The sequence below is a fragment of the Trachypithecus francoisi genome, unplaced genomic scaffold, assembly GCF_009764315.1.
Source record: "Trachypithecus francoisi isolate TF-2019V2 unplaced genomic scaffold, Tfra_2.0 Lachesis_group12, whole genome shotgun sequence".
Taxonomy (NCBI): domain Eukaryota; kingdom Metazoa; phylum Chordata; class Mammalia; order Primates; family Cercopithecidae; genus Trachypithecus; species Trachypithecus francoisi.
In genome coordinates, this window is record NW_022681457.1 from 75,149,051 (window position 1) to 75,161,201 (window position 12,151).

At 36.3% G+C, this 12,151-nt stretch overlaps 1 protein-coding gene across 2 annotated transcripts in view; it reads left to right on the forward strand.

The window, feature by feature from the left end:
* Positions 1-12,151, forward strand: part of AGBL4 (ATP/GTP binding protein like 4) — a 1,514,939-nt gene that overhangs the window by 742,547 nt on the left and 760,241 nt on the right. For both annotated transcript variants that reach the window (XM_033226452.1, XM_033226454.1), the window contains exon 4: positions 1,046-1,140. In XM_033226452.1, coding sequence (XP_033082343.1) covers positions 1,046-1,140 — 95 coding nt within the window. The remainder of the gene's footprint in view (positions 1-1,045; positions 1,141-12,151) is intronic.

Here is a 12,151-nt window from a genome sequence, read left to right on the forward strand (position 1 = left end):
TATTTGTTGAATAAAATAATACATGCATTTTTGTTTTTGTTTTTTTCACTGTCCCTAGATAGAAAGGCTAGCCTGTGGTAACCTCTTGAAATCTTTTCTTCTCTCGAGGTATTCTGGCTGCTCTACCTGTAGCTCTCATCATCTCTCCTGTGGACTATTTCAGTGGTTTCAAGTGCCTTTTTATCACATTTCTCTTCTCTTTCACAATCTTCCCACCCCTCTTACCACAAAGTTGTTTGCTAAAACAAAGATCTGATCTTTTAAAATTATACTATCCTCTTGGAAAGGCATCTAGAATGTCATAATCACTCATTTTAAAGATAAGACCCAGAGATGGGGAGAGATTTACCCAAGTACCTATGGCGCTATAAACGTATGCTAAGATTAGAGTTGAGCCTAGTACCCCGACCACTAGTAGAAAATAACAAAGAAGGTACAGAAGAGGATATATATCCTCCAGTTCTAGTCAAAGGGGTTTCAAGTAGTTGTAGAATCTTTTAATTTCAATTTTGTTCTTAGTTACTATTTTTAGTGTTTTTGAACTTTAAATGTACTGCTCTTACCCTGATGATAATATGATTTATTTCTATGTAAATTCTAGGTCAGCCAAGAGAAAGGGTACAATTAATAATAACTAAAACTTATATGACATTCATTATGTACCAAGTATGGTTCCAAATACTGTACGTATATTAATTTAATTCTCATCAGAGTCCTATGAAGTAGGTACTGTTATTATTCCCATTTTTCAGATCAGGATACTGAAACAGATGTTTAGTAGCTTGGCAAGGCCACACAACTCAAAAGCAGTAGAGTTGGTACTAAAATTCAAGTTTCCAGGTTCCAGAGCTAATGCATAATTACTATGCTTAGCTGGCACAAACACATTACATTCTCATGAGCACTGTGTATTCTCACTATACAGTTGGCTGCTAGTCCATATGGCTGCCTTTAACCCTGTTTCTTATTTCCTGTCTTAATTATCAGGAAGTTGCAATTTGCATAGCATAGTCTTAAGATGAACTTCTCCCTCTTTCTTTTTCAGAGGGTCATTTTCAACATTGTTAACTTCAGTAAAACCAAGAGTCTCTATAGAGATGGGATGGCCCCTATGGTGAAATCTACCAGCAGACCAAAATGGTAAGTGATCTACAGAATGAGACTCCTTCCTGGTTAGAAAATTGGTCCCAGACCCCATACATATACGCACCTACTAATGGACTCCCCAAAAAATAAAAATAATTCTTTTAAAAAAGAAAATTTTACCCAGAGCTCAAGTTTATCTGCTGTACAGAGGGGGGTCAGACTTACTGTCACTGAGAAGAATGAGGATGGGTTTCTGTATGGCCATTCTTTGGGTACTGTTCTTGAGAATGTTGGAAATATGGTCCTATGCTTGGAATGATCAGCATTCAACTATGAGAAAAGACAGTCAGTTATTTGGTAAGCTTCCTGTCCTGTTTGGCTTTTATCATGGTATCTTTGGAGACATAAATAAAGTTGGTTATTTTCTTTTCCTAGCCTAAGCATAGATTATGTATAATAACCTAGGAGGACATTAGGAACTACAGTTCAGTAGCTTTCTCTTGCTTTGCATGGTTTTTGTGTTTTGTGTGTGTATTTTAAAGTTCTATTTGTGCCATTGCTATAGTGAGGAGGAGGGGAGTTGGATAGGATTGGTTAATAATTGTAATAATAATGGTAATAATATTAATAATACTAGTAATAGTAACTACCCCACTTACTAAAAAGCCATCTGGGTCAGATGCTTTATATTTGTTGTTACTATTTCCGCATTTTTGCAAAGGAACTTTTAAATATCCCTATATTACAGATGAAAAAATTGAGGCAAGGAAAAGTTAAGTACTTTATTAAGACCATGAAGAGTAAGAGAGTGCCCTGTGTTATTTATGTTACCCCATAATACCTTTTCAACCAATTTTCATTCATTTATTCATTCAACAAACATTGATTGAGTACAACAAAATGAAAGACCTCAAAGACAAAAACCTAGTATTATTAATCTATTCATCTATCACACAGTAGGTGTTAAGTGAGTGCCTGTTAAAATGAACTGAATTTGTTATAAGAATTTACGTGTAAAGTGCCTGGCACTTACTAAGTGCTCAACAAATGGCATCTATTATTTATATCTATTATATCTATCTATGTATCTATTATATAAAACCCTATACAAATGCAAGGAATTGTTAATATTGTTATAGTTTTGATCTCTGTTCAAATATTAATGACTAGTGAGAAGATAGTCTCCAAATGTCTATATTTATAGAAAACTAGCAATTCATAAATATTGAATTGTGCTTTTATCTCCAAATGATACTTGGTAATTTTCTATAAATGTTGGGCTGAAGAGCTCAGGTTTATAAAAGTATAGGCATTTGATGACAATAATAAAAACTGTTTATGAAAGGTAAAAATATCTCCCTGGGCATGATTTTTTGCTTTCCTGTGTCAAATCAACTAATCTGCTGCTCCTTCTCTCAGTCCTTCTGGGCAAGGGATAGGCCTTTGCTTTGAGTCTCTGGTTCCAGCCCAAGTAGATAATAATAGAAATCATTTCTCTTTTAATAGGCATATATATCGATGAGTACTTTAAACCTTGCAAGTGAAAGGACATCACTGTTGATTTGCTCATGAGGGCCTTCAAAATGAAATTGTATATCTGTTTCCATATTCTGTGTTGGGATCTTGTACAGCAACAATAATCACCATCCACTTTTTCCAAGTGTTAAGTTCTGGAGTTCTTTTTTGTGCTTTTGAAGATGCATAAGCCTTAATTATTTCACTTTGCTTCTTTTTTCTCATGAACTATGTTGTGTCTTCTCTGCTGGGGCTCGTGACAAGATTTTGAAATAACGGGTCCTTGCATTTGGATTATGATGCTTTAGAATTAAGTTGATGCTCTTACGCAATATTGGCAGGCACTCAGCAGCAGCCATTGTCCAGTCATTGGACTCCTTTAATGGTCTGAACGAGCCTAAAGTTTCAGAATTGAGTTTGTTGTAGTTTATTAAGCCACTTAGGCATAAAGTACTATAACACATCACATTTTTTGTATATGTAATATCTCCTATTTTTTACCTTACCATCCCCAGAACTTGGATACAAAGCAACTTACATTACTTCAGAGTTTCCTTTCCTCAAGCCAGATGTTTAGATTTTTTTTTTAACTTCATAGGACTTCATTGAGCACCTTCATGTGCTATGCACTGTTCTAGATATTGGGATACAGGATGAATATGCTATAAAATATCTGTTCCAAAAGGGAATTTTACATTTAGAATTTTTATTAACTAATCTGTGCAAATCATAATTGTTATTCTCCTTGCTACTGTTGTATTTTGAACATCCTTTCCTCCACGTTGGTGCTCTGTGTCTAGGAGTTTCTTTTATGCTTTGAGTAGGTTACCTACACCTGAACCTATCTCCCAGCAGCCATTATCATAAATGTTCCCAGGATTTGATAAGGAAGTGGCTATGGGCTCTCAGAATATTAGATTTTATTGGCTCCAAGGAGTCTATCCCAATTTAGGAATCTCGGCAATGGCCTAACTCAAACCTGAAAAATACCTTGTAGATCTCAAATTTATAGTATCTTCTCCAGTGTCTTTCTAATTCTAGCTTTCCCAATACCAAGGCAAACACTATAACAAAAAAAGTTTGTAATACTTTCCTTGTCTAGGGTATTACCTCCTTTGATATTCCAAATAAGTCATGGAAAAATTCCTACTTCAGGATAAACACTAGAAATCTGAAATTTCCTGGATATTATATATATATATATATATATATATAAAATTTGGAATATACACATATGTATGTGTGTGTATATATGTGTATTTACATATATATATATGGAAAACACCTCTTTTCACCTTTTCAGGGTGAACAAACATTCTTCTTCACCTCTTATAGGGGGCTGTAACAGGTACCAAGGCCTTCAAGTCTTAGCATAGACCGGTAGTTAATTAGTTATAGAAAGCCAATCAACATGAGATACAACTGGCAAACCATTATATAAATGTGTGGCCACTCAAGGCTGTTCTGCCTTGAGGCGACATCTAGCAGCTGGAAGATTCAGCTTCTAGAATGAAGCTGAATTTCATTCTAGCTTCATTGGAGCTAGAGATGAAGCTCCAGTGAAGAGCTTCATCTTCACTGGAGAAGCTGGAAGATTCAGAAGTTTTCTGCCTGTTTTAGTTCGCTCCTATTTGTGGTTAGGGCTCTGTAGCATCAGGTTTCTGATGGTCATAACTTATTAATATTTCTTAACAGTGTCCAAGACTCATGAATCATTAATATTTCTTAAGAGTGTTCATTGCTATGTGGTAGACACTGCTAGGAACTGGCATTGCAAGACAGCTGGGAACTGTATCTTCACCTCTGCAGAAACTGAGGCTGGGAGTGTTTACGTAACTAGTAAGTGTTAGCACCAGCTAGAAACCACATAAGTCCAAGTTTACTATTCCTCCCATATTCTATCATGGGGATGTTGGAAGAAGGAGACAAAAAGAAGCAAGGAGTAGTGTGCTATTGTATGGCCTTTGGATAATCTGAAATAAGTTACTGAATTGGCTTTTTCATTATAGTAGATTGAAAAGACTGGACTAGATCTTAGAGATGGCTTCCATTTAACATATTTTTATTGATCATCTACTCTGTGCTAGATCCTGTGGTGATTAATATCAGGATGATTAGGATTCTTTCTTTAAATATTTTACTTTTTTAGAGATTGGAATGAAACACAAAAATAGGTACAATGTAGAGAACATTGTGCTAAGAATCATTAGCACATAAAGCATGCAGTGGGATTAGAGAAGATATAGAAAATTATACTATTAAGGCTGTGACGAGAAAAGGAGACATGCTAAGGAGCAGGTGATATTTCAGCTATATCTCAAGGAATGGAAAGTGGATAAAATTAAGGAAATGAGATTTCAGGTGGAAGAAATAACATGATGAACCATACTACCTCTTTCATTAGCCCACTTTCTCACTGTAAAAAGTACATAATAACACTTTCTCCCAGTGTTGTTATAAGAAACAAATCTGAAATGAATGTGTAAATACTTTTTAAAGTCTGAAGTATGTTATTAAACAAATTTCCTGTTTTTTTCCTTTCTTGTAATTCACCCAAGACTGACTATTATTTGTTCTTTCTCTCCCTCCTCTCTTTCTTCCCTCCTGCTTATCAATAACTGCTTACTGAGTGGTTAAAATGAACTAGGAACTATGCAAGGCATTAAAACATAACAGTGACAAGAGAGATATATTTCATGGTCTCACAGCATATAGTCTACTATGCTAAACATTAAATATGTAACTCTAGTAGATAACTGTTTTAATGAGAACTTCGTAATAACAGTTATAATTTAAATGCTACATAGCATTTAAGACTTCATATACATCAATGATGAGACCTTTCTTAGGAAGTATTGTTTATACTGAGAGCTGAAACAGAATGCGTTTGGAGGCCAAAAAAGTGAGAGAGGACATTTTATCTTTGATGAGAAAAGGCCAGCATTATTGAAGCATTACATTCTGAGGAGAAAATAATTGGAGAGATGATTGAGGTGAGCCTTATAAAATCAAGCTAAAGAGTAGGACCTGATTATAATGACAATGAAAATAAATTAAAAGGATTAAATTGGGGCAGGACATGATCAGATTGGCAGTTTAGAAAGATCAGTCTTGCTGAATGGGGAATATTTTGGAGAGGATGAAAAGTATTTGGGTGTTTTTGCAATATACCTTAGGCTACAGCTAATGATGGATTGGGGTGGTGACAGCAGTGATAAAACAGTGGATGATGGTTTTCAGGGATAATGGAAGATTGAATCAATTTAAGTTTGTGGTTGACTAGATGTGGAGAGTAAAAGAAAGGGAGGAGTCCTGGATGGTTCCCAGATTTTCTGGCATGAGCAGCAGAAGGGATGATGTCATTTACTGAAGGTAGGGACCATAGGAGGAGAAACAGTTTAGGAAGATGTGGCTGGATAGGGGAGATGATGAGTTTAGCCTGGGAAACATTAAGCTAGAAGTGCCTGGAAAACATCCAAGCGGAGATGTCAGGTAGGCAGAATGGTATATTGGTAAGAGACTCAAGAGAGGAATATGGAAGTACAGATTAAGGTGTCATCTGTCTACAGGTGATAACCAGAATGGTAGGAGAAGATGTGATTTCTCAGGGAGGCCATGTGAAGAGAGATTAGGATATGGCTCTGAGAAATCTCTACATTTAAAGGCTAGGTAGAGGATAAGAGGCCCGCAAAGGAGGATGAGAGGGACTAATCACAGAGATAGGAAAAAAAGAAAAGAAAATGTAGTGTCAGGAAACCAAAGAGCAAAGTCTTATTTAACAGGGTGGAGGGACTAATATTGCCAACTACTACCTAAGGTCAAAGATAATTAAAGCATGTAGTGACATGGAGGTCTGAGAGGCTTTGGTGAGTGCACTTTTAGTGATCTGGTGGGTGGTAGGAGTTGAAGCCAAGGCATGTGGATGAAGGAGTGAGTTGGAGGATGGAGAATGTATGAAGAAATGGAGACAATAAATATGGACAGCTCTCTCAAACATTTGGCTACAAAATTAAATAAAAAAGATATAGGCTTATGGGATAGACAGCAAGTAAACATAATTTTAACATTCTTTGAATGAAATGCAGTGATAGAGATATATACACATAGCAATGGATCCATACTTTCTATAAATCTTAATGTAGTAATGTTTAGCCTTGCTCCTGTCAAAATTTTAAAATTTTGAAATTAATGGTGTCTTTTCTGAAATAGTGGGGGCTTTACTCTATTATTAAAAACAAAAATTTATATTTCACTTGAGAAATTATAAATTTATAAATTAATATTTTGTAAAACAAAGTCATACTTAATTTTTTCTCACAGCTAAAAAAGTCATACATTTAAAATTAAATTACACCCTCTGTTCCACACATACCTATTCTCTTTTTCTGTCTTATTTTTTACATTGCACTTATTACCATCCAACAAACTACAATGTATTATTTATTTTATTACCTGTCTCCCCCTATATTGCAAAGTAAGCACCATAGGGGTAAGGATTTTTGTCATTTGTATACACTTCTATATTTCTGGCATCTAGAACTATGCCTGGTACATAACAGGTATTCAATAAATATCTATTTATAAATTAATTAATTCAGTATCTTCCACTAAACCTAATGATTAGTTTTCATTTTACATTTTCCTTTTTAGTTTTTTTCTTACACACATTTAACACAGAAATAACTAAATGTATATACTCATTTGTATGTTGATCTTTTCATTTGACATTGTATCCAAAAAAATTTTAATGTTTTTCTCTAAGTGTTAATCACACCATATTTGAATAATAATTATTTCTACTTTTTTAATGTATCATGATTTCCTGTATCATATTCCTGTTGCTAGGTATTTAGATTTTCCATATTTTCCTAAAGTATAATAGATAATAAATACCACATAGGTTTTAGGTTTTTAAAATTTTTCTTACAAGCAGCTTCTAAGAGATACACTGTAAGGTTAATGTCTATAAACTCCTACTATACATGTTCTCCAAAAATTTTGTACTAATTTAAAATGTTGCTATTGGTCTACTACTGCATCAGTTTTATTGTAATTTGGACAGCATTAAAAATTGGCATTAAAAAATGATTACTTTAGGAGCTATAAAATGATCTTTGTGGTTGTTTCATTTAAATTTTGTATCTTAAGAATATTGGCATTAATGTAATGCCATAAAATCAAGTTTTCAAAAATGCATATTTCTGCATTAAAAAAAGGTAAAATATTACATTCTGGTTCTGGGACATGATGGAGTAGACACACTTCCCTCTATTTCTAGAGTACAGCTAAAACTATGCACAGCATTTATGAAACAAACATAGAAAACTCTGAAAGGTGGAGAGAAGAGGGCAGACTGCTTAGGTTCCTTAGGACCTAAGAAATGGTATTGTGTGAGTTCTGTGGGTTTCCTTTTTTCCATATATATGCCAAAATAGTTGCTGGAGAAGCTGGCAACCTGGAAATGCTACAGGTACAGAAAAATAAAAGGTGCTCCCCGAAATATTTTCATACTAAATAAAGGACCAGAAAAAGGGCAGTCTAGCATGAGAGATTATTGTGAGACAGTGATCACCTACTCCAGCCAAATACAATGGGGAAAAGAAATAAACTGCATCCACATTTCTACTTTCACCAACAAAGGGCTAGTGGGGAGCACAGACTTTTGTATTTGCCACCATCCCACTCCCCAGTACGTGGTGTCAGAAAAAAATAAGAAACAGGACTCTCATTCTGCTGGGTGAATGAAATTCCCTCCTTCCTCTTCATGGTGTCAGATCACATGGGGAATGTGACTTTCCACCACCCACTTAGGGATGGGCTCAATAGCCAAGTACAGAAGACAGAGAAGAGAATAAGTGAACTTGAATATGGAACAACAGAAGTTACCCACTGTAAACAAAAATGAAAAGAACAGTCTTAAAAGAAAAATGAACAGAGCCTCAGGGACCTATGGGATGCTAACAAAAGATTATAGCATTCATGCCATTGGAGTTTCAGAAAGATAGGAGAGAGTGAGACTAAAAATATATGTTTAAAATGGATGAAATCATCCCAAATTTTGCAAAACACATAAACCTACAAATTTGAGAAACCAGGGAAACCTCAAACAGAAAATCCATGCCAAGAAATGTCATAATTAAATGTGTGAAAATTAAAGACAAAGAAAGAATCTTGAAAACGATAAGATAAAAATGATACCTTATCAATAGGAGAAAACTGAAATACAGCAGACTTCACATCAGAAACTACTGAAGCCTGAGTAAAGTGGCACAATGTTTTTCAAATGCTAAAAGAAAAGAATGTCAACCTGGACCCTTTTATCTAGCAAAAATATCCATTAAGAATGAAAGAGAGATCAAGACATTCTAGATAAAATAAAACTAAAGGTATTTGTCGCCAGCAGACTTATTCTAAAAGAATGGATAAAAGGAAGCTCTTCAAACAGAAAGAAAATTTTAAAAGGACTCTTGGTATATCAGGAAGAAGCAACGACAAAAAGAATACAAATGTAGGTAAATACCATAGACCTTCTTTCTGCGTTTTCTAAATATGCCTTATATTGAAGCAAAAATTATAACACTGACATGGTTCTCAGTATATGTAGAAGAAATATTTAACACAATTACATGTGGAAAGGTAAAAGGACTTAAAATGAGGTAGGGTTTCTTCACCTCACTCAAATTGGTAAATGTCAACACCAGTAGACTGTGATAGGATATATATATATAAAATGTAATATTGAGGAAAAAAGGGATGAGTGACTCTATTAGTCTGTTTTTATGCTGCTAATAAAGACATACCTAAGACTGGGAAGAAAAAGAAGTTTAATGACTTACAATTCCACATGCCTGGGGAGGCCTCACAATCATGGAGGAAGACAAAGAGGAGCAAGTCATATCTTACATGGATGGTGGCAGGCAAAGAGAGAGCTTGTGCAGGAAAACTCCCATTTTTTTGTTTTTTGTTTTTTTTTCTTTTTCTTTCTTTTTTCTTTAATACAGAGTCTCGCTCTGTCACCCAGGCTGGAGTGCAGTGGCGCGATCTCAGCTCACTGCAAGCTCCGCCTCCTGGGTTCATGCCATTCTCCTGTCTCAGCCTTCTGAGTAGCTGGGACTACAGGCGCCCACCACCATGCCCAGCTATTGTGTGTGTGTGTGTGTGTGTGTGTGTGTGTGTGTATGTGTTTAGTAGAGACAGAGTTTCACCGTGTTAGCTAGGATGGTCTTGATCTCCTGACCTTGTGATCTGCCCGCCTCAGTCTCCCAAAGTGCTGGGATTACAGGTGTGAAAAACTCCCATTGTTTAAAACTATCAGATCTCATGATTCCCTATCAGGAGAACAGCACAGCAAAGGCTCACCCCCATGATTCGATTACCTCCCCCTGGGTTTTTCCCATGGCATGTGGGAATTGTGGGAGTTACAATTCAAGAGGAGATTTGAGTGGGGACATAACCAAACCATATCACTGACTACAAAGGAAAGCATATGGGAGATTTTTTGGCAATGGAATAATTATGTATCTTGATTGTGATGGTGGTTACAGGTGACAAAATTACATAAAACTATACACACATATTGTACCAATGTAAATTTCCTTGTTTGATATTGTACTATACTAATAAAAGATGCAGCCTTTGGAGAAACTTTGGGAGAACCATGGTGAAGAGCACACAAGACCTCTCTGAACCATTTTTCCAAATTCATGAGAATTTTGAATTATCTCCAAAGAAAAAGCAACAAAAGAAAACCCACATTACTTCACCTAACTACCCTCTCTCCACAAAAATGTCCCAAAATGATACAAATATTTTATAGAATGTCAAAATTCCCAGAAAGATCTGAGACTTCCCAGAGATTGAATGAGAGGTGAGAAGACAAATGGAGAGGAGCCCTTTATAGCCATAGATGTAATAAAATGAAGAACTCTAGAAATCCTTAAGAATGAGCTGGGTGTGGTGGCTCACACCTATAATCCTAGCACTTTGGGAGGTCAAGTCAGGTGGATCACTTGAGGTTAGGAGTTTGTGACCAGCCTGGCCAACATGGTGAAACCCTGCTTCTAATACAAAAAAATTAGCCAGGCATAGTGGTGGGCACCTATAATCCCAGCTACTCAGGAGGCTGAGGCAGAAGAATCACTTGTACCTGGGAGGAGGAGGTTGCAGTGAGCCAAGATCGTGCCACTGCACTCCAGCCTGGGTGACAGAGTGAGACTCCATTTCAATCAATCAATCAATCAATCCTTCAAAATGAATAATTTGACCTGAGAAAAAGAAACATGTTCAACTAGAAATAGGGTAGTGTGGTAGAGATAATATAGACTTGAGTTTATATTTTATCTCTAGGTCTTCTACTAACTCATGGAATGAGCCAGGAGTAAGTAACTTAACCTCTCTGAGCCACCATTTCCTCACACAGAGCACAGTGAGGTTGTCCACTCTAGATGATTTTCATACTGTGCTCTCTGGAGAGTTCTTGTACCCAGTCATTGAAGGAAGAGTTAACTGAAATAGAAGGGATAACCTCCCACTCACTCTAGTGAGAAGAAAAGGAACAATTAAAATGAATATATTAAGGAGAATATTATTTTTATTTCAATATTTCTATTATATTTCCTCCAATTACACACTGAATAGCGTTCTTTAGTGCAACTGAAACCCCTAGATAGATTTAAAAAGAGTGAATTGAGGAAGATAAAGGCAGCTCTCTTTTGCTAGGCGGAGGGTGAGTTTTCCTGACAAAGTGGATAAGACACTAAATGTGGGGAGGATATATGTAGTTCTGAGTGAATCAACAGTGATAATGTCTCTGGAGGCTCTACCCTTTGTTAAACTTCTCTTTCCAAACTGAATAGTGTAAAAAGATTCTTTATACACTGCTTCTTGAGAGGGCTTGTGGGTGTATGGTAAGGGGTAAGGGGAAGGAGAGAAGAAAGTAGCATCCTTAAAATTCTTACTAAATATAGATTTTCAGACTTTGGAAAGACCTTAATGATCACCAGACCCTAACTCTCAATAAACAAATGATAAAAACAAGGCTCAGAGAGGAAAAATGATCTGCCTAGAGGCATAGAAGCAAGGTGGACAGAACTATGTCTGGAACTTGAGTCTCCTCTCAGGCCAAAGCCATACTCCTAAGCTGAGCAGCTACATGAGTAGCTTCAGTCCTGAACTGAAAGACATATGAAGACAGACCCAGGTGTGAAGACAGGCTCTACCTGGTATCCGTATGGCTCTTGACAAGTTGCTTAATATCTCTATGCCTCAATTTTTGTGTCTATAAAAGATGATTATATCTAGCTTTTGGTGTAATTGAGTAGATTAAGTTAGATAAGGTGGGGTGAGTCACCCATTGCAGCACGACAGCTGCTTTCCCTACACACGTACCTTTAGTTTAGACATTATCCTTCACACTAGGCATGGTTAGTTTTCCAGAGCCTCTCAGCCTCTTCTCAGCCCTGGTGTTGGCCTAGTGCTATGAGAGCCAGCCCCAGCCAGTGCCAAGTCACTTCCCAAAGCAGATCTGGCTACTCATTTGTCCTGCTCAGCA